The sequence below is a fragment of the Xenopus tropicalis genome, chromosome 1 (assembly GCF_000004195.4).
Source record: "Xenopus tropicalis strain Nigerian chromosome 1, UCB_Xtro_10.0, whole genome shotgun sequence".
Lineage (NCBI taxonomy): Eukaryota > Metazoa > Chordata > Amphibia > Anura > Pipidae > Xenopus > Xenopus tropicalis.
This window is the reverse complement of record NC_030677.2, coordinates 213,991,015-214,015,021: the sequence shown is the minus strand read 5'-3', so window position 1 is coordinate 214,015,021 and position 24,007 is coordinate 213,991,015. Positions and strand designations below refer to the sequence as shown.

At 39.8% G+C, this 24,007-nt stretch overlaps 1 protein-coding gene across 1 annotated transcript; it reads right to left on the bottom strand.

Annotated features, from left to right (window-relative positions):
• Positions 1 to 4,673: 4,673 nt before the first annotated feature.
• On the bottom strand, positions 4,674 to 8,005 carry LOC116408235 (E3 ubiquitin/ISG15 ligase TRIM25-like). Its single transcript, XM_031894990.1, has 2 exons — positions 6,110 to 8,005; positions 4,674 to 6,031 (listed from the first exon to the last, which is right to left on the bottom strand). The coding sequence occupies exons 1-2, from the start codon at positions 7,210 to 7,212 to the stop codon at positions 5,389 to 5,391; spliced, it is 1,746 nt and encodes a 581-aa protein (XP_031750850.1). The 5' UTR covers positions 7,213 to 8,005; the 3' UTR covers positions 4,674 to 5,388.
• Between the last annotated feature and the right edge of the window lie 16,002 nt (positions 8,006 to 24,007).

The window sequence follows — 24,007 nt, the reverse complement described above, 5'->3', positions numbered from 1 at the left end:
CAGCCTGATTAGGACTACACAACAGTAGGTCATTGACATACTGAAGCAGGACGGAACCATGGCTAGGAGTCCATGACTTCAAGGAGTATTGGAGCATCAGGGAATGGCCACTGATGAAATCCAATAACCTTAGGGATGATGGGTCTAGGTATATTAGGTCCCATCAAAAATAAAAGCCAATAGTAACTGTGTCTCAAGGTCAACTGGGACCGAGGAAAAAACATTACTTTAAATCAAAACTGTGAATACAAACACATCACAGGGTATAGATGTAAGTAGAACTGTCATATCTGGAATAATGAACACAATAAGTGTAATTAAAGCGTTAATGGCCTTTAGGTCTTGGATTAAACAATATTCAGACCCTTTTTTTTTTTTAGGCACTGGGTTGACAGGTGTGTTGTAAGGGGAGAACAATCAGGCGTGAAATGCCTTGCTGTAGGAAGGAGTTAACAAGGGGACAAATACCATTTACTGATAGGATACTGTTTGAGAAAACAGGGTGAGAATGCGGGCGTATAGAAGCTTTGTATGGGGTACAGTCAACTAGTTACGTTTGGAATCTACCGACACTGAAATGGGAATTCCTATTAAAGGGAAGATAGTATTGGTTTTGGGAACAAAAATATTGAATGCAGTTTTGTGGCTTATTAACATAATAACCTCAATCTCTATTCCCCCTTTCCTCTATTTTGGAATGGGACATTGGGCTGTTACCAATAGGCATTGTCAGTGTCCCGTTTCTCTTTCTTTGTACTCTAATAACAACATGCTGCTTTTTTCTCTAACACTTTCTTATCTTTCTTATAAAAATAGCAGTGAGGCTAGGCCATTCAGAAATGAACTAAAACAAGTTTATAACTTTAATTGTGCCATATGTCCTCTAATATTCTCTGAAACCTTTTTGTTTACAGGCTAAGGCAACTGCCATAGACTATCAGTCCATAATCTTTCCATTTCTACATGCATTGACCCTGACACATACATACAGGATAGATAAGGCAGGCATCAGGATTTTTCTAGGATCTGGAGCATTTATTAAAATGTTCCTAAAATCTGTAGGAGTTAGGGGTTTCATAATTAATTGAGCTCCTAAAGTGAGAAAGGGCATAGCTTTGTTAGGCTGTGTATTAAAGGAGTTGTACCAGAACTACGTAACCCCATTTTTCTATCTAATTGCTACCTCTTGGGCTAGTAAGATGTTTGTAAACACACAGAAAAGCTCTTTTAGGCAGAGCCCTCTTCACCTCTTGTATCGGTTATTGATTGCTTTATAAATAAATGTTAACAAGAATAATAATAATATAAAAGGATATAAGTTATCATTGGACAGATGTAAGTGTTCCTTTCAGGGCTGGGGTCTTTTTGCAGTGGGAGCTGTAGTTCCAAACAGATTCCTTTAGCATCACTTAGTCCTCGGGCTGCAGTTCCCTCAGTGAAGATGGGATCTGTTGCAAAAGAGAACACCTGGCCATGCACTTTAGTTAGTTCATAAGTTAATTGAGATACAAAATTATTTTTTTATTATTTTATTATATTAGACAAGTACAATAATCATTGGGAAACAAACAATCCCAAACGGGATTAATAAGGTACATAAGTAGATCAATACAATGAGCAATTCAAACAATTTTACAAATGACTATGGATGAAAAGGTAATGGCAGAAAAACATGGATTATTGTGATACAATTGGATAAGATTAATACTATATTAAACAATTCTTATTGATACAATTAAACAGGCTAGTGGAGTTTGGAAATATTCATGGAACTATGGATAGTAAAGAAATGAGTCCAAATGAGAACTATCATTGGGAGAAAGGGTATGCATGAGGAATCTCCATTTAGACAAGAATCTTGTGCGGTTTTTTGTATTACTAAATTTGAAAGCAATGGCTTCATTTGTACAGAGAATTTGTAACTCCGAAATGACCTCCAATAATAATGGGGGGTTTGGATCGATCCACTTTTTGAAAATAATCCTCTTTGCTGCTGCCAAAATAAGGTTCAGGTAATTTTTTGGAGTAGGAAATGTTCCCAAATTTAGGCTGAATTAGGCGAGACACTTTTATAATGTCTTCTGAAAAATTTAATAAGGCAGATTTTGGAGTCAGATTATGTTTAAAGTCCAATGTAGATTTTAAATGGCTCTCAATGACTTGCCAAAAACTTTTAATATGAGGGCAATCCCAAAGTAGATGAATAATGTTTGGAAGCGGTGTATTACATTTGGGACAATTTTTAAGGAAATTTGTTTTTTTGCAATCAAAGTTAAAACCTTTATAGACTAGATGGATTAGTCTAAAGTTTTGCTCCCTCCAGATTTCTGTGTGGATGAGTTTATCAAAACGCTTTATGCAATTTGTTAAGGTTTCTGGGGAAATTTCTGTATGTAGATAGATGGACCATTTTTTAGAGATACAAAATTAGTTAAAGCATCAGAGTGTAATTGTAACTGTTGGGGAAACAAACATTCAGCGCTGCGGAATATGTTGGAGCTTTATAAATAAATGTTAATAATAATAATAGTAACACCTTAATCTGGGAGCTGACCCAAACAAAATTTTAAAGAAAGACAGTTTACAATTTCTTTCTTTCCTTTTTATCTGATATTTCTTCCCCTCTCTGGCTGCCATCAGCTCACATACTGAGATCCCTTCACCCACCTTACTATTGGTTTGATCCCTGGAACCCAGCAGAGAGAGATATCCAGGGTCCTAAATTTCTAACTCGGTTTTGCTCATCTTGTTCACACTCTAACATCCCTTCTGTAATACCAAAGAAAAGTCCACATACACAATTATGACACGACATGGCTCCCACGCACACTGTACTAGGTTAACCCACCAAAGTTATGACACCCCACACACACAATCGCAATTCGCATGTGATTATCCCCTTTCCAACATGTACACCTCTCAACTGGAATGTAACCATTAACCCCTCTTATCCCTGCCCATAAGAATCCTCCTGCCACTGAACTTCATGGACACAACCTTAGATTGTTAACAGAGACCAATTATAGGGAGGCAAAAGAAAACATAGAAAAACAGAAAACATCAAGCAATAAATACCATGTACAGGTTCAGTAAATGGGCTGCAGGCAAGAGGAACCTGTCTTTGCTGGCTGCCAGGAAGCCACTGGGACTACGGACTAATTCACAATAGGATATGGGGATGACACGGTAAAGAAACTAAAACCTAGGTTCTTATCATGTCCCGGAGGTGATCAGTCTCCGTCCCGTCCCGTGTCAACTGTCCAGAATCCTTATATTTGGCTTAAAGACAGACAGGACCTGCAGTCTCACATTGGGCTCAAATTGTTAAAGACATAATCAGTCCTCACGGTATTTATTCCTGTCCGAATTAGTTCAACAAAGCGTATGGGTGCGCACCGATAGAATCATACTGACACCAGGTTCAGTATTCCTTGCAAGTTTTATCACGAATGGGTATTGGTAATTTCTTAGAATTTTTTATTTTTATTTCCTTTATTTTCAACTTCGTATAATGAAAATTAATTGCAACAATTCCAAAAAAAGCAAACAGGCTGTACTGGGATCAAGGTCCCTACAAAACCTTATTAGCTCATTCAGAGGTATTCCTTAATGTTGCAATAAATTTTAGATGACCGGTTTAAAAATATAACATTTACTTCTAAAGAAAATAACAAAGACACAACGCAGGCAAACAGTAATTCATCCAACAGTATCGCAACAAGAGACCCGTACCTACCTAATGCCCCTCCTTTAGAGGTTTACCTTTGATTTTCTCTCACGATCAAATCTTAATACCATAAATTTCCAAAATTGAAAATATAAACACATTTGGCAAAGCAAAGTCGTTAGGGCTGAACTGAGATCAAGGTCCCAACAAGACCCACAATGACTTGCGATCACTCTTAATACCCGGTGTGCTTATATGAGCAGATACATAAAATACAGTTACAGGTACAACACAGAGATACACATGCAGAGACGAATCAGTCAGTAAATAATGTTTCCCACACACGTCCTGAGAATTCCCTATTCTCTTATTAACTATATCTCTACCCTAGAGACTATTTTAATCACATCTCTACCCTAGAGACTGTTTAACCTCTACCCTAGAGGACCTCTACCCTAGAGGATTATAATTAGACTGCTAGCTGTACCCTTTTTAAATCGGCTTGTAGGGAAGAGCCAGAGGTAAGAGGAAAACCATCAATTAAGATGTAAATTCTACTTACCGCTGGATTTTCCTGCCGATCCCACATTTCTGACACCAAACTGTAAGGGTTAATCTCTTTAACTCTGTCTGTGCTTCTCTGCACTGTATCTAAGCAGTCACGATCCGGTTCGCTTTAAATCTGTGTGTCGGCGAAACATCTGATATCGTCTGCGCATGTGCGCTGATCAGGGAACTTGTACAAACGATACAACCAGTATGTGTATTGCAAACAAGTTCAACTTTATTTTGTTTTGATATTACTTATATAGTAGATAGAAAAACACATCCCATTATGCTTACGTATCATGGGTGGGTACATTGCAATTATTAGTAGAAATACAGAAATTATTAAAGTAGCTACTGAAGCTTTATTATGATCTCTTAGCCTTGAATATTAGCTGAGATAATCAAGGCCAGAGCAACTTGGACACAGACAAGATAATGAGGATAATCATAACAACTGAAATAATACTTTCTCAGACCTTCGTGATTTAAAACAAAATTTGTATAAATTCAGCATTAAGCAATTTAACCCTATCATGGGGTGCCTTAAATACAGCATATTTAGCAGCCTGAAACAGCCCTGGAACAGCCCCTTATAGCAGGACTGGCTAAAGGGCAAGGATAGTGATGCAGCTGCATTGGATCCCAGATTTTAGGGTGCCCCATGATTGTGCTGATAAAGAGCTGTAGGTATCATGACTGGCTAAACATGGCACTCTGCTAAAGTAAATAACATGGCATTGGACTTATCAGCCTGGTACATTTATATAAAGTGCCCTGCATCCCTGTGGCACCTCTGCATAATGTTCTGTATTTGCCGGCAGTTATTGTTACCAACAGGCAGGTTCCCGGCGAGTGCAGAGTAGTGATTGTGTAACTGGGAATTGGCTGTTCACCCTCTGGTTAATATGCCGGCTTGTGATTTATATGGATATAACTGGGACCATTGCAAATGTATTAACTGAGACCTCTGCGATAATCACTCACATACACAGCCATGTGGGAAATGCTTTAAAAAGTGTTTAATCCAATAAATTCCATTTCCATTCAGGTCGGGCAGAAATTGAATTAAGCTAAGTTCCTTAATTAAAATGGGAAACTTCCTTCCTTTCCAGGCATCACAGGGCTAAAGGCAGCTCTGGGAATGGGGTTCCTGCTGGGCAGTGGGCAGGGCCCTAACTAATGATTCTCACCCAGTCACCATCATCCCAACCTACCCAGAATGCAGCATGAAGGGGCTCAGTGAAGGAGGCAGTGAAGGTGTGTAAGTGCCTGATTGGCTCACTCAGCTCATAAAAGGACAGGCGTTCGGCCTCATAGTCCAATGAGATCCTGATTCTCCTGCAGGAAGGGACGTGGGGTAACTGGGTGTCTTTCCTGTCATGTCTCACTGTATAGTTATTATTATCCCATCTGTACAAACACCAGGACTTGTTATTATTCCCAATCCTAGACTTGTGCCCTCCCCTCTCTATACTGGGATAGGCCACCCCTACCCCCCAGTCCCCTGATTCACTGCCCTCCACTTCCCAGTAATGTCGCCCTGAGGGGAAACTCCTGGTGCTTAAAGCCTGAAGCTCATCCTGAGATCTCTCTGGGGTTTGTGGGCGACGCTGGGCTGTAAATGAGTAGGAAGCAGATTTCCCGTCCCCTGATACAGATACATCATTCCCAGCCGTGTTTATATCTAGTAACAGGCCTGTAGCCTCCTGCCCATAGATCCTTCCCTTTACCCCAGTCACAATCCCAGCTAAGCCTGTGAGTAATGTCTCTGAGATCCGAACCACATCCAGATCCCCTACAGCCGGGACCTTTATACCCCCTCTCTCTCTGCCCTCAGTATCTGCCCCCTCAGTATCCTCTCTCTCTCTGCCCTCATTATCTGCCCCCTCAGTATCCTCTCTCTCTCTGCCCTCAGTATCTGACCCCTCAGCCCCACAAAAGGCAGCTCCATGGGATTCCCATTGTTCCTGTAGGACAGTGAGTGGATCCGCCATGTTGCACAGCTCCTCAATGTGACGTATCTTCCTGGACAGCTCATCCTTCTTAAATTTTAGTTGGTTGATCAGTTCATTGAATGGAAGAGAAAGCTCCTCTCTCTGCCTGGACACCTCACCAAGGACTTGATTCTCTAGGGCTTCCAGCTCTTCCCTGATGCCCCTAAACAGGGCAGTGACTCTCTCTGTCTCACCGGCTGCCACTTCTGCCACTTCTCTCCCGCGCTCCTGCAGCCTCTGGGCTCCTCTCTCAGTCTCCTCTCTCTCTGGGCTCAGTTTCTCCAGAACTTTCCTCAGTTTCTCTTTCTTCTTCTCAGAGGCCTCACTCAGCAGCTCCACCCTGTGGCCCCGGTGCTCCCCGGCCAGGCAGCAGGACACACAGATACAGGCAGAGTCCTCACAGCAGTGATACTCCAGAACCTTGTGATGTACAGAACATTTTCTCCCCATAAAGGAAACAGTGGGCTTAGTGAGTACATGTTCTGCTGACTGGCAGTACCCCCTCAGGTGGGTATCACACAGAGAAGCCTCACACAGAAGACAGGATTTAGCAGCAGGTACAGGAGAGAGGAGACAGTAAGTGCAGAAGATCCCAGTCTCCCCCGTCTCAGTTGGACGAAATCGATCTGCTATGTTCCCCAGAGCTCTGTTCCTGTGCAGGGCAGGGCGCTTCCGAAACTTCTTCATACATTCAGGACATGAATAATCTCCTGATATCTTCTGGGAACCCAGCACTACCCCAATGCAGCCCCGGCAGAAGGTATGGCCACAGGGCAGGGATACCGGATCAGTATAAATGCTCAGGCAGATGGAGCAGCTCAGCTCGTCTCTCAGATCAGCAGCCGCCATCGCTGGAATCAGGAATGAAACTAAAGTTTTCTCTCTCACTTTATAACCAGTGGGACTTTTTTTATCTCCCTGTATCAGACAGGACAGGGCAAGTTCATTATTTAGACAGTACCTTCCTGTTAACTCTTTAACTTCCCATTCTTTTATCCCCATTAATGGACTCCCTCAGGAAATGAATGGGGGGTGATTACAGAGTTAATTGAGTATTTCCCAGCAGGCACAGCACACACACACTCCCTAGAGAGCCAAAGTGCCAGTTCTGCCAGTTACAGGCCCATCAGCATTAGCGCTTCTCTCACTGCCAGACTCAGGCTGGGTCTCTCCCTGAACCTAATAGTATCTCTATGGATTGTTGCTGAAAAGACTAAACAGGACTGCTGCAATTAAAGACATGCATAAAGCCAAGCCTAGAGTTGTCACTGTGACATTTCTTAATAATACGGAAAAATATCTAATTTTTCAAGCATAAAAAAAAAATTGAAAAAATGACTGAAGTAAAAAAGAAAAAAAAATCAAGTTTTTATTATATCAGTCACACACATTGACAGTCATTAATTTCTATAAATATTACATTTTCACTGATGTATCAGGATAAACTAAAAGATTTTTTGGCCTGATGGAACTCCTGTATATAGTGATCCTAAAAAATCTATCCAATTTGTGGCACAACTGGAAAAACAAGGACTAAAAAGTGCAAAGGGCCATGATATAGATTATAGAATGTTTGCATGCATCAGCCTTGGACTAAGGAGTTGGCAGCACCAAGTGAGGATGATATGGTGTTTGAATCTTGGATTCTGACCTGTTTTGCAGTGATGCTGTAGGGCAGGGCCCCCCAACATTTCTTACTTATGAGTCACTTTAAAATGTAAGATTTGGGGAGCAACACAAGCACCATAAAAGTTCATAGAGGTACCAAATAAGGGCTCTGATTGGCTATTAGGGGCCTCTATGCACCCTATCAGCTTACAGGGGGCTTTATTTGGTAGGGAATCTTGTTTTTATTCAACCTAAACTTATAACCAAGTCAGGAATTCAAAAATAACTCCCTGGTTTGGGGGCACTGAGAGCAACATCCAAGGGGTTGGGGAGCAACATGTTGCCCCCGAGCCACTGGTTGGGGATCACTGGTGTAGACTATATGTCCAAATAAATGAAAGAAGAGAGAAAATATAAAAAAAGATAATAAAAAAAAACTGATAAAAAACAAACCAAGTTCTTGTACCTGAATTCTTACCATCTTTTTGACAATAGCATCCAAGTTTAATGGGAAAACAAATATTGAACACAAAAACTCCAATACCTCAATCTTTGTGCAACCACAAAAAGCTTTACCACAAAAATCAGTTGTTGGTGAGAAACACTTTTTGACAGTAACTGAAGTGACATAATTACTAAAGGCTCTCATTGAACTGACAGTTGATAAAGCAACTGACAAACTTCATTTGGAAATAGGTAAAATGTATCAGCAGTTGGGACGTCATGATAGGAACTTTACTGAACTGGAATCAACTCTTTCTTCTATGTATGATAACTCTAACAAAGAGTAAATGAAAATGTAATTTTGGGGAAAAAGTTTGCAAACTTTTTTTGAAGGATGATGACCTTGAGAACAGATCTAGACGTTATGATTTGTGAGCAATCGGAATTTCACAAATTGGAGTTTTTGATCTTTAGCTAATTACTAAAATATTTTTTTTCTGGATTTAATACTATGAAAGTAGAAAGACTCCATAGGATTGGACCACTCAAAGACATACATCACACCAAGCCTAGAGTTGTCATTGCCAAATTCCTCAGTTATTCTGAAAAAAATAACCTATTCCAAGAGTACGAAAAAAATCAAAGGGCTGGAGTTAGAAGGGATAAAATCCTTATTTTTTAAGTTTATTCACTATAGGGTCAATTCACTAAAGTGCGTTGAAACAAGCGCTATTAAATGCAAACGAGCATGCGTTAAAAAATTTTTTGCTTCTTATTTTTTGCGACTTAACGCACGATTCATGAAAAGGATACTTGCGTTAATTTAGACACGATGTTGTTCATGTTATTTAAGTCACGATGAGCATTTTTCTAGTGTTATTTTCCGCACGTGTTAATTCCCGCTACGCGCAATATATTTCACCGCTTGCTATATTAGCGCACCATTTAACGCACGTAACCATTATGTTCGTAAACTACTTTTCTGCAAATGACAATTTCCCTGCAAACTGGCGGCTGCATGACTCTGGGGCCAACACAGATTTGAATAAATCCCACTGCAAAGTCCATGTTGTGTTGCCAAAAGCTTACAAACCACAATTTTTTTAAGTACCGCCTGCCCCAAGTAGGTGTTAATTTTCGCACAGACTAATGCGATATTTAGCGCGTCTAAGTGTTTGTGAATCATGCGTTAGTATTATTTCTGCACGAGAATTAACGCAATGGGTTAAAATTAATGCATTTGGTTGCGCACTATTTAATGCACGCGATATGCGACTTAACGCATGTAATAATAGTTTAGCAAATCACGCTTTTTTTTCGCGTCAATTTTAATGCAAAAAAGCATGCGATAACGCTTATTGACCTTTAGTGAATCAACCCTTATGTCTCTCTCAAAAGAGGAAAGAATTTTTTAAAGCCGCCAGTCACTGCTACCTGTGACTTACCTTTTCCCTGTTTCCAGCAAATATGAAAATCTTTTTGCCTACTGGAATTTGTATCTGCAACAATACTAAAGAGGCTACCCATCTGGAATATCTGGAAAAATCAGGATCTTAAAAGTTCAAAATCTTCTTGGTCTAGCAATAAGAATTATAGTATGAGTCCCCCAGAGAGATCAGAGAGGAGAAAAGCATGAGAGGTAATACCCAGAGTCTAGACAAGTCCAAGATGGTAAACAAGGATCAAGATCCAGATTGTCTCTTCCCATCTAAACTACTATCTCTGCCACTTTCAAGTGAAGATGATATGGTGGATATGGTTACATCTTCAAAATCTTCTTTATATTAGATAGAGGTTCTCTGCATTCTGATTATCTCTCTTAAGAAGTGGGTTGATAGACCTCTATTTCTAGGGGAAAAATTTGGTCATTTATGTTATTTCTCATTTTGGGCATGCATTTCTGTGTTTGGTCACTTGTTATATTACTAATTATGATCTTCGTTAAAATGGGAATTGTTTAATTTATTTGTCTAACTGTCTAAATTATTTGTGGTAGCTTATTCTTTCGATTAGTGATTTTATATCTTGGTGTCTCTAGAATCTAAGAGAATTGCTCATCTTTATGATCTTAAATCTTAGTATAATTACATTAAATATAGTCTCTCTTCACATTAATGGTTTAAACCATTACATCAAAATAAAAATGTTCTCCATTATCTTAAAAGATTAAAATGCGATATAGCTCTCCTATAAAAGACTCACCTTAATGAGCTAGATAATGATACCATGAACAGAGACCAGGTTGGTGAGACAGCATTCTCCTGAGATATTAAAAAAAGTAGAGTGGATATGTTATTTCATCACAACTTAAAAACCCCAAATTTGGCAATAAATAAAAATAAGCATAGCAGTGTTAGATTATGATGAACAATTTGTGTTTTATATTATGAATCCTGTGGCAAGCAGCAATAGGGATGTGAATTGAGAATCACTTTAATGGGCAAAAGAGTCTCTCTCTTCCAGATGACAAAAAAAAAAATAATAATAATAAAATAAAGCGACAGGTCTGGAGAAGACAGCAGGAACATGCGGGGATGTTAAACTGTTAGCTGGAAAAGTGTCCTTAGAAATATTGTGATATTAATGGTCAATTTGTTTTTCAGGTACCAGTACAAGAAGAACTCAGAAGGTTCATATAATTATGGTCTGTGCAATAAGGATTATGCAGGAATGATAGTCAATTCAATAATGAAGTAATGAGCTGGAGAAACTGTGCTTTGTGAAGTCTCAAAAAGTGGTCAATCAACAACTTACTTACACTGAGCAGCCAGCAAGGTTAGCAGCCTTGTACTGAGTATGCAGATAGAGTAACACAGGCAGCAAGGGTTAATAGTTTTTGCAGAGAAACAACCAGCATTTAAACTGCTGTTTGCAGGAACAAGCAGGCAGACAAGTAAAAACCCTTTAAGCAGTTATGAGTCACAAAATTTTTCAGAAGCCAGCACGATGAGGAATGAAGCAGGGAACGTGCCGAGTCAAGCCAGATATCCACCCACATAAGCAAAGGTACAGGAGGGATGAGCTGAAAGCCAACAATCTTCACCAAAGGTCAAACAAATGACCAGCCCCTTCCAGAAGGCCAAACAATAACTGCACAACCCGCTGCACGTATGCATCTCTTAAAAAACCCGATGAGGCAAATTGCAAACTCCGAAATGGAGTAGCGGTGCCTCACAGGAAGATATGATTATGCTGAAGTATTAAATAATGATAGAATGTGGTTCTTTGTTTCTATTTATGCTCCTAATCATACAAAAGAAAGTACCTTTGCTGATCTAAATCATAGAATTTCTGCATTACCCAAGTCAAATGTTATTTTAGGAAGTGATTTTTGGATCAGTGATATACTGAATACATTTGGTCTTAGCAATTAGTGATGGGTGAAATGTTTCGCCAGGCATGGATTCGCGGCGAATTTCCGTGTTTCGCGAAATGGATGAAGCAAATTTGGCCCACTTCCAAAAATTGTCACCGGCATCAAAAAAGAATAGTCGCAGGCGTCAAAAGAATATCACACGACAAAATAATAGTCACGGGCGACAAAAGAATAGTCGCATGCCATTTTCGCCGTTTCGTGAATTTTTCGCTGTTTCGCAGATCTTTTGAAAGATTCACAAATTTTTCGGCAAAGCGAAACGGAACAGATTCGCTCATCACTTTTAGCGATATTTGGAGCTTATTCCATCCAACAGAAAAGGAGCTTACTGAGTTTTCTTTTCAGTATAAGTTTCAGACTAGAACCAATAATATTTTAGTTTCAAATAGTATAGTAGGCAAAACTCTTATAGGTCATATAGGTACCAATGATCAATCTGATTGTGCTCCAGTTTCAGTTCATATTTTTAACTCTGACGCATGCAAACATTCTATATCATTCTGTGGCTACTAAAGCAAATAAAGTGCTGTCTTGTATAAAAAAGGGCATTGACTCAAGGGATGAGAACATACTTTTGCCCCTTTATAGGTCCCTGGTAAGGCCTCACCTTGAGTATGCAGTGCAGTTCTGGGCTCCAGTCCTTAAGAAGGATATTAATGAGCTGGAGAGAGTGCAGAGACTGCAACTAAACTGGTTAAGGGGATGGAAGGGTTAAACTATGAGGTGGGACTGTCAGGGTTGGGGTTGTTTTCTCTGGAAAAGAGGCACTTGCGAGGGGACATGATTATGGGGGATGTTCTTTTTTCCCATAAAAACAATCAACGCACCAGAGGCCCCCCCTATAGATTAGAGGAACGGAGCTTCCATTTGAAGCAGCGTAGGGGGTTCCTCACGGTGAGGGCAGTGAGGGGGTTGGGGAATGCCCTGCCGGGGGATGTTGGGTAGGGGGTTCCTCATGGTGAGGACAGTGAGGGGGTTGGGGAATGCCCTGCCGGGGGATGTTGGGTAGGGGGTTCCTCACGGTGAGGGCAGTGAGGGGGTTGGGGAATGCCCTGCCGGGGGATGTTGGGTAGGGGGTTCCTCACGGTGAGGGCAGTGAGGGGGTTGGGGAATGCCCTGCCGGGGGATGTTGGGTAGGGGGTTCCTCACGATGAGGACAGTGAGGGGGTTGGGGAATGCCCTGCCGGGGGATGTTGGGTAGGGGGTTCCTCACGGTGAGGACAGTGAGGGGGTTGGGGAATGCCCTGCCGGGGGATGTTGGGTAAGGGGTTCCTCACGGTGAGGGCAGTGAGGGGGTTGGGGAATGCCCTGCCGGGGGATGTTGGGTAGGGGGTTCCTCATGGTGAGGACAGTGAGGAGGTTGGGGAATGCCCTGCCGGGGGATGTTGGGTAGGGGGTTCCTCACGGTGAGGGCAGTGAGGGGGTTGGGGAATGCCCTGCCGGGGGATGTTGGGTAGGGGGTTCCTCACGTTGAGGGCAGTGAGGGGGTTGGGGAATGCCCTGCTGGGGGATGTTGGGTAGGGGGTTCCTCACGGTGAGGGCAGTGAGGGGGTTGGGGAATGCCCTGCCGGGGGATGTTGGGTAGGGGGTTCCTCACGGTGAGGGCAGTGAGGGGGTTGGGGAATGCCCTGCCGGGGGATGTTGGGTAGGGGGTTCCTCATGGTGAGGGCAGTGAGGGGGTTGGGGAATGCCCTGCTGGGGGATGTTGGGTAGGGGGTTCCTCACGGTGAGGACAGTGAGGGGGTTGGGGAATGCCCTGCCGGGGGATGTTGGGTAGGGGGTTCCTCACGGTGAGGACAGTGAGGAGGTTGGGGAATGCCCTGCCGGGGGATGTTGGGTAGGGGGTTCCTCACGGTGAGGGCAGTGAGGGGGTTGGGGAATGCCCTGCCTGGGGATGTTGGGTAGGGGTTTCCTCACGGTGAGGGCAGTGAGGTTGGGGAACGCCCTGCCTAGAGATGGGGTAATGGCAGATTCTGTTAATGCCTATAAGAGGGGCCTGGATGAGTTCTTGAACAATCAGAATATCCAAGGCTATTGTGATACTAATACCTACAGTTAGTATTAGTGGGTGTATATATAGTTTATGTATGTGAGTGTATAGATCGGTAAGTATAGGGTGTGGGTGCTGAGTTTACTTGCTGGGTTGAACTTGATGGTCTCTGGTCTTTTTTCAACCCTATGTAACTATGTAACTATATGTAACTATGTAACTATGAGTAACATATAAAGCAATCAGTAACCGATACAAGAGGGGAAGAGAGCCCTGCCCAAAAGAGCTTACACTCTACAAGGAGTAACATATAAAGCAATCAGTAACTGATACAAGAGGGGAAGAGAGCCCTGCCCAAAAGAGCTTACACTCTACAAGGAGTAACATATAAAGCAATCAGTAACCGATACAGGAGGGGAAGAGAGCCCTGCCCCAAAGAGCTTACACTCTACAAGGAGTAACATATAAAGCAATCAGTAACCGATACAGGAGGGGAAGGGAGCCCTGCCCAAAATAGCTTACACTCTACAAGGAGTAACATATAAAGCAATCAGTAACCGATACAAGAGGGGAAGGGAGCCCTGCCCAAAAGAGCTTACAATCTACAAGGAGTAACATATAAAGCAATCAGTAACCGATACAAGAGGTGAAGAGAGCCCTGCCCAAAAGAGCTTACAATCTACAAAGAGGTGTGGGGATATCCCAGTTGTATGTAACTATCTCAGTTTTTGCTGACTGATTAAAGGGATACCACAAAGCAAAGATAAGGCAGATACCAAGTGGCGGCAGTCTCAGTGTTTATGTTGCCTAATACTTAGAGGACTAAATTATCTTATAAAACCGCAAACCTCAAGGATCTTATAGGGAAAACAGTGTTAAGATAAATGTTAAGGAGAAAGAGTTTTAAGAATCACTATTAGGAGACACGGTTGGCTTAAGCTGCAGCTTTTTTTCAGTTAAGCCCCCAGCAGCCCCCCCACACACCCTCAAGTATCAATTTGGCATTCCAGTAGTAAAAAATGTTCATATATTAATATCAAAAAGACTATCAAATGTTAAAAGATCTGCACCACAGTGCCTTGGGGCACATTTTGCTTGATTAGCTTTCTCAAAAGGCAAAAGAGTCTACAGGCTTGTTGTTGGCGTTATTTTAAATGCACATCCCAATAATCCCTCCTTCCCCTCCCTCCATGTCATCCCGCCTCCTTCTACATGTGACACAGCACGCTCACTCTGAAGCGTCCGGTTGCCTAGCAACCTGCTCAACCAGGAAGCGACAAGCATTTGGCTTCCCCTGCCGTGCCACACTCCCCACCTCTATCTCCCTCACTCTGCATTTGGGGGGCAGCACTGACACTTCTCTCCCATTAGTGCCTCAATGTAGCCGCAATCTATCTCCCCACCCATCTGCATTCTATCTTCAAGGCGAGCGGGCAGCGTCTTTACGTAGGGTTGCCTAGCAACCACACAACTCCCACTCTATATAGATATAGAGTGTAACCTCTACGGGGCAGGGACCTCCATCCTCTTGTGTCTTTGACTCTTAACTTGTTGCAACTGTATTTATTGTTATACTTTGAATTTATCTATTATTATCTTAATAACCCCCATTTGTATTAATGTATTCAACTGTACAGCGCTGCGTACATAAGTAGCACTTTATAAATAAAGATATACATATATACTCTCCTGTACACAGTGACAGTACTTTCAAATAATTGCACTTTCCTTATTTATTTAGCACAAATCACTTTATGGAATCAATTAATGAACCCCTGATTGGTATTTGGAGCTGAATCAAATAGTGGGAAGTTATTTTGAAAAGTGTTTTCTAATTAAGGGGTTATCTTTCTCTTCTTCATCTAATACTTTAAATTTTATTCCCCCAGGAAAACACTAGTTTCAGAGAAAATTTATTGGATAAGTGTTATAAATATTCTTTCTCTAATATATTTGTGTAAGTACTATGGTCAACAGCTTCCCAATACAATACAAAGTATATATGTATTCATTTAAAGTATTAAATGTGTATGCATGTGTGTTAGAGTGAATGTGTGTGTAAGGGTGTGTGTGTAAGTGTAAGTGTGAGACCAGCCTTTTGTTACTGATATACAGGGCCGGAACTAGGGGTAGGCAGAAGAGGCAGCTGCCTAGGGTGCAACGATTGGGGAGCGCCAGGCAGCCTCTCCTGCCTACCCCTAATCCTGCTACTTGTCATTGCCCCTGCCGCTTGTAATTAGTGGTGGAGGCAATGACCGATCGGATTGCAACCCCCTTGCGTTTGCTTTGGCGCGCATGCGCCGTTCGGGGGGAGGGGGAGTGGCCGAATGTCTAAGCACATGCAAGGGTGTGGGTGGCGACCGGGTTGCCTAGGGCACCCGGTTGGCTTGGCCCGCCCCTGCTGATATATAACCCTGTTGGAAAACCCCTCCCCCACTGTATACATTCCATGTGTTTCCTATAACGTGACCACATTCCAGACTTAAGGAACAATGGGGTATGTGAGGGATAGTGTGAATGGCAAGTCAGTTGCACACTTTTAACATGTTAACCCATTCAGGCCTGGGGTTTAACTTATTTTGCAATACCCAATATTTAACAATTTCCCCTTTGCACACTGACTTGACAAGAACACAATATTTGTATGCAAACTAAAAAATGAGAGAGAGAGTCCTTGAAAACCCAGTCTACAAATTTCCAGGAATTCTTTGCAATGCATCAAATGTCCATTACACAAATGACAACTGATGTAATATTATGTAATGAGATGGTAAACAGTGATAATTTAAAAGAATTAAAAATAATCTATTATCTATAGGCGGTTCCATCTTCTGATCATCCATTCACAGCCTCTTGGGTTGAGTTTAAAAATCTTTCATTACAGTCTTTGCTCATTGCCCTGTGTTTCACTGCAATTGCCGTTGAACTTCTTACCCCACCTTTCATGGTGTTGCATTAAAGTGTCAGCAAACATCAAAAGTGGCAAATAAAAGTATGGTACTCAATTATGGGAGTCAGTTTTACCAAATTACAGTCTCTGGCATTCCTTGTTACATTCTGTTACTCCATATTCATCCAACATTTCTCCTGTGAATGAATCCAGATGGGCTCCCTGTAGCTTGGGTAAATCCCCAGCACCCTGCAACCCTTTGTCCTGTAGGGCCCAACGGATTTACGCCTTGGCTCTTATAGTAGATCCGCCACTAAGCACCTGTATAGAATCAGGGAGTTGTACCCGTACCGGCATCACCAATGCCCCTCTGGGGTTCTTGGCATTTTTGCAGCCATAACGTAGGCCGTACCCTATGAAAGGAAGGTGTGACTTGAATAAGCAGTAATAACACAGTCTTTAGCAGGATCTTAGGAAAAACAGTCTGTTAGAGACTGAACCAGACACAGTTGTTAAAGTTAATAATCAAATAATTTCTCAGATAACCCTTATGAATGTTATTCCTTCCATGTTAATTTCCCCCTGAGTCAAAGTCTTTGTTACAAATCACTTTACTCCTAAACCTGCACTTCCCTTTAAAGGATGTTGTTCCTCCCGCTGTTTGGCAGAGTCGTGCCCAGCGCGGCCTATAGCTACTGCTAAACTGCACATTTATATTAATCTAAAATTCTATCACTGTATTACCCTGTCATTCTCATGAATATGATGTTATGCATTTCATGATTAATAATGTCCTTCTTATTGAAATCATAAATCTCTTGTAAATGCATGACAAACATAAATAGGGAAAAAATTATAAAGAAAAATTAAAACATGTAAAAATGATGCCTTCTTCCCAGTACTTAAAAACATGTGTTTAAAGGAGAATGCAAGTCAAAATTTTAAAAGCATACTGCCCAAAAATCCTCCTTTTGTTTAGTACAAACCCCACACTTTTGGCTCAGCCAATCACATAGTTACTCAGTCACACTTACTGCACATTTTCTAGAACAGGCAGCCATCTCTAAAAAGGTATTCTCCCTTCCTTTCCCTCCTTGCTTCATACTGCCCATGTGTTTCATTCCCTCCCCCCCCTCCCCTCTGCCAGATCTGCTTCTGATTGGCTGGTGGGCATGTTGTGCTCAGAACAGGAGACAGGATCAAGTTACACACATGCTCAGAGAATAGGAAGGCTGCCGCTGGCACCTACAGGAAGGGGAGAGAGATTTCAGTGACTGTAGGCTTCACACTGCTGTAGGCTGCCAGCACCATATCTCAGAGAAGCAAGCAGGGATCTGGGAATTTAGATATGCAGTAAGTACTTACACAGAATGCCTTTAGACTTACTTTTAATTTATATTAACCTTTCATTTTCCTTTAAGGCATAGACATAAAAATTGTTCTTGTCCACTTACATTACTTTAACCTTTTAAAATGCTGTAAATAATAACTATTTCCCTGGTCCCAACATAATTGCATATTAAGGAAACATTCTTAAAATATATAATCTGTTATCTATCGCATTATACTTTTATCCATGTGATACTTTTACCCATGATCAGCACATATTATATTTCCTATAAAATTATAAAAGGAATATTTCAGCAGCTGATGTTATTCAGATGTTTCTTCTCATCCAGATCAGTGTCTAAGGTGTATTACTTGTAAAATAGAATATTAAATCCCCAACTTTGCTGTTATTTTGCAGAGCCGGCCCATTAGCCATGAGAACTTTACTCTTATTTATACAAATAATGATAACACATATACATGTTGTTAAAATGAGAATAATTTCTTTGTTCTTTGCTGGGAAATGTATTTGTCACTGGTGTCTTATGGTCTTTTTGTTTTCATTATTGTTAATAATTGTTAACTATTGACACATACACTTTTTACCCTGTATTAACTATATCATATATAGATCAGTAGTATGTGTGTATATTATTATTATATTATTATAGAACCACATGTCTCAACTTTCATGGGCTTTAATAACTAAAGGTAACCATGTGTCCCTGTGTAATAGGATAACAAACCCGTCTGTTTGAGAGACCTTTAGAAACAAAGGTTCTCGACCAATTACCCAGACTCCATGTTACAACAAATAACCTTACATAGTCAAAAGGGCGAGTATTTCTGTTATTTGAAACCTTAAAAAAACATAATCCTATCCATCCCAGCAGTTGCCTCATACCTTAATAATTCCTGCCTACATTAAAGTTGGCCATCATTTCTGCATTTTATCTTAATATGCAGCACAAAGATAACATTTCTATAATGACATCTTCTTTCATAGGTTTAGATATAGTATCTAGATAACATTTCTTATTTATATTAAGTTAGTTAACCTCTCACAACAATGCACCATCTCTGCTGGAATCCAGTTCAATGGGATGACTACTATCATACATAATTAGTTAAACTAATTAACCCATGCAATTTAAACTTTGATGGATATTATATTTTGTTACATGTAAAAAATGAACACTGAGTATGACTGAGTATACTTCAAAAAACATAGACTAAAACATATGTAAATGCAGTTGATAATCTTGCAAGAAAAATATCGGATCCATAAACATAACTTCCATAGTTGCTAAACATATACATCTTATAATCATCTTTGATAGTTTCAAACATTTTATCACATAACTGGCCGGGTCATATGATAATCCAAACTATCAAAGGTCTATAAGATGTATATGGAGTACTCTTCCAACATATTCAAAATCTGAATGGATTAAAACATATGTTATCAATAATAATTTATACTGAAAAATGATGTGAATTAGGATTTTCCTGCATTGGAACCATGCCTGTATGTTACCCAACCACTCAGACTGTAAGCTCTACGGGGCAGGGACCTCCTTCCTACTGTGTCTCATACCACATGGCACTTATATATATACATATATGTATTTATTTATTATATCACTTGTCCTCCCTGTGTGTAATTGTGTATTCTGTAAGACTGTACAGTGCTGCGTACCCTTGTGGCGCTTTATAAATAAAGTTATACATACATACATACATACATGCAATCATGCTCCTGTTACTCACTACAAACAAACATATAACAAACTTATGAGACAAAGGATTAACAGACAATAAAAAAATTCCTTAAACAATCATCACATAAATCTACACTGCAGGCACTGTCTGTCCATGGGCTGCAAGGAGACACATTTCCTTTATTATCCTTGGTCTGTTCCGCAGAGGGAGAAACCCATCTGAAAAAGCACAAAAACTTGGAGCAAATTTCACAATTAGTAAATAAGATATAACTTGGGTACTCTAATTCACTAATTTTACAAGATCCCAACATTCTTTAAACCTTCAGGAATTTCATCTGTTTAACTTTTACATATCCCTTATATATCACTCAGGGCCTAAGCCTTCCCTTTACTCTCTGTGACTCCCCTAACAGATTTTACTATATTCATGCTTTCTAGCTCACACATATCAAATTTCCCATCTTTCACCATTACTCTTTAGCCAAATAAAACCAAAATATTGGGTTGTACTAATGCAATTATAGATTAGAATGCATTTACTCTCTTGTTCCTGTACTTATTCGGTAAAGGTTAGTAAAATAATTCCCTTCTTGGCCAATATGCCAAAATTTCCTATAATAATAATTTCTCTCTGTTTATTAAACAATTTACATGATTTGTTTATCGTCCCAACTTTTATACAGTAGAAGTATGCTTATAATATGAACGCAAATCAGTCCCTGGTGTAACCTGAGTATTAACAGTGAACCAAAGTCTTTAAATTACATCATTTATTGTACTGATCTCTAGTTTATAGGGGAAACCAAATCAAAATCTTTGTGAATCTGATTTTGATAATGAAAAGTCAACATAGAGTCCTACACAAACTTCTATAGATGTCACTATTTTAGGTATATTGGTCAGTGGAAACACAACATTCTCCTGGTTCTAGTAAATCAGACTAGAAAAACATGGCACCCTGGGATGGGGGTGGGTAGATTTTTGTCTGCCATGTTTAAAAGAAAAACAGTGCTGATGCCTTGCTGACTACTCTGAATCTTAAAAATTTACCAAAATAATTCCCAACCCAGTCATTGAACCAGCGTTAGAAATTTGAAACAATCAACACCCAAACCTCCTTTATTTGAGCATCACAAGCAAACTTAGATGCCTTTGAGCAATAGATTAATAAATATTGCTCCACAACTTTTGGGTGAGGCCATTCTATCTCCTTAAATGTTCACTGTCTCCCTTATACCCATTATAATATCTGGGCTGCATAATCTCAAGAATAATTTCCTGACATTCAGGCTACAGGCAGTAAATATTTTATATTTAGAACCCATAATGCATATAGAGACACTTTAAGCTACAAATAAAACAAGATACAATTCTAATGTTTATGATTCCACTGCCAAAATAGCTTTTCAACAAACCTAACTTGGCATTTGGCTAACTAGGGGGTTATTATTTGCAGAAATTCGACAGTATAAAACTTTTAACATACATTAAACTTTCCTGCTTCTGCAGGTTAATGAAAAACAGTACAATCACAATAACACTGCTATATATTTCCATGTAAATGTTTTTTCTCAATAGGTATACCCAATCTTATTCATTTACACAATGTTTACAAACCTTTAAGGAACAAGTACATTCCTTTAGCACTAACCCTATAATGTGATTATTCCTTTTCTCAGTAACAATGAGTAACTCCTTTTCTCTTCAGTCCTGGGTCTGTTCATGGGACCCTGGGAGCGGCCATTCTGTGCATCAGGTTCCCTTGCCTGTGTAACAGCACAGACCTGAGCTTGCTCATGCATCATTTCAGAATCTTTATCAACTTTCATTTGCTTTTTAAATAATTTATATCTTTTAAAGCACTTTTTTAAATAATGCCCTGCCCGACCGCAAAAATGGCAGATATATGCCTCAATCTTTGCTTTATTTGATTGGCATATTTCCCTTATCACGTGACTGTTTGAGGGGTGTGAGTTCTGCAGTATAAGCAGTCTCCTGTACTTATCTATATGTGAGGCTGCTTTCTGAAGAGTATCAAGACTGCAAGCAAAAATATTAGCTCCAGGATCTAGATATTTAAACTTGTTTACAAAAGCTTTTATCATTTGCTGTGTAACTTGATCTTCTCCAATACCCATAACCAGTCTGTAAACTGCTCAAACATAACCAGAAATATAAAGGGGGTCATCATCTATAGAGGTCTCGAGATTATTAAGCACCTCTATATCAAGCACATTCTCACCATTAATTATATAATTAAGCATTAATAGCCGGTCCCTTCTTGTGCCGTGTATTAGATTCCCATCTGTATCAGTGCCGGGAGCACTCACAGGGATTGATAACCTCTGGGAAATACGTGCCGGCACCCACAGTTTAACCGCTTTATTCTTCTGTTCTTCACTTAAATCATATCTCTCTATATGAGACTCAAACAGATCACAGTTCATTAAAACATTCTTGTTTGCATTAAAATGTGTAATCTTTTTCACAATTTTTAAAAGCTGTTTATTAACTTTTAACTGCAGTCTATCATAATCTAAAGTTGGGTCACTGAGATCCGGAATAAATGTAGATCTCTGTTCTTTTGTAATAACCGAAACCTGGTTATTCCTTTGCAAAACTGATTGTACTGCTGCCAATCTCAGTTCATGCTGAGCAATCCCCTTAGCCAGACAGTCAGTACTAACTGTGTCACTTTCCACTTTTCCCTCATCAGAATGAGAATTAGTCTTTCCTACATAATTTCCCTTCCTACCTGAGCACATCAACATATTAAATGTTTTCACCATTAACATAACATTGTTAATCTTGTGCTTCATTTTACAAAATGACATTCCTTCTTCCAACTTTAAATTTGCCCCCACACACTGACTGTACAGATCTGACCATATCTCTGCATCAGATATAATTCTATGAGGGATTTTAAACTCGAATTTGCTTTTTCTAGCCAAATTATCAAGAAAATCCATCCTCACCGGTTCTTTTACTCATATAGACATCTGGAAGCTTCAGTTCAGCTACACCCTTCTGTCCCCCTTTGAAGCTGACAGAGTGTGTATATGTGTAGTGTCATGGTCTATAGTTTGGTTGGACTCGCCATCTGTTATAAATATCCTTTGTCTAATATATATGTGTAAGTACTATGGTCAACAAACACCACTCACCAAGGTGATATTTTAAGTATATTTAATGTGTGGAAAAGAGTTACAGAAGTTACATACAAATTACCAATGGTTAAGCCTGACAAAAACAATATTGACAGCTTCCCAATACAATACAAAGTATGTATGTATTCATTTAAAGTAGTAAAAATGTATGTATGTGTGTGAGAGTGAATGTGTGTAAGGGTGTGTGTGTAAGGGTGTGTGTGTCTGTATATCTGTGAGACCAGCCTTTTGTTGCTGATATATATCCCTGTTGGAAACTCCCCACTGTATTACCCCTAAGACCATATGTTTCCAATTAATCACATTCCAGACTTAAGGAACAATGGGGTATGTGAGGGATAGTGTGAATGGCAAGTCAGTTGCACACTTGTAACATGTAACCCATTCACGTCTGGGGTATAACTTTTTTGCAATACCCAATATTTAACAATAAGAGAATTTCTTCTTTCCCCATTCCCCTTTTCCTGTAATAAGTTAATTGTTTAAAAAGTAACAACTGGAAGTTCAGCAAATGCTGCTTTCAATACCAATTATATTTACACAGAACTTTTAAAGCACTAAAACAATTTAATCAATTCACATTGGAAAGTTGCCTGGAATTATGTTTTCTTTTATTAGGCAAAAACCTTTTTTTAGGGTTGTCATGACCATTAAACCATCATGAATTCTTGTGTGCCAGAAGCTCTGATACATACAGAACTTGGAAAATAAGAAGCCTAATAACTTTAGCAAAGTTTAGCAGTTTGATAGTTTGCAGTAGAAATACATATTCCCAGAATGCACACATTCTAAAAATATATCGTTTTCTGCAGGCAACTTACTCCTAGGGGCATTTTGCACCCAACAATGTAAAGTAATCTTATTTATGGTGATGGGATTTGAAAATTCAGTATTGAACTGATGTTGGAGTCGCAAATCTCCATAAAACTAAATATTTAGCACTGGCACACTCAGCAGACACAGGGATTAAAATCATTTGTATTTTTCACCCATAATAAAATATATTTTTCATACATTTCTCTAAACTACGAATAATTTTTTTAACTTTTAAGAATTTTTAGCATATAGAATTGTATATATTAATACAGAAGTGCAATAACACAAAACATTTAGACAGATTTACAAAACTTAAATTATCCTAAAATTAAAAAGAAATAGTTTTCTTAAATAAAAACCTTTCCTCTTAGAAATGCACGTACAGTAAAATCACATAACCCAATCCTGTATAATCTGTACTGTACAAATGCAAGTGCTGTATTACACAAACTG

What these genes read in the sequence shown, in the direction of transcription:
- LOC116408235 (XM_031894990.1), bottom strand. Translation starts at nt 7,212, where the DNA reads ATGGGGATAAAAGAATGGGAAGTTAAAGAGTTAACAGGAAGGTACTGT. An exon ending in GAGGGCAGAGAGAGAGAGGA is followed by an intron (nt 6,032 to 6,109) that starts TACTGAGGGGGC and finishes AGAGAGAGGGGG; the next exon opens with TATAAAGGTCCCGGCTGTAG.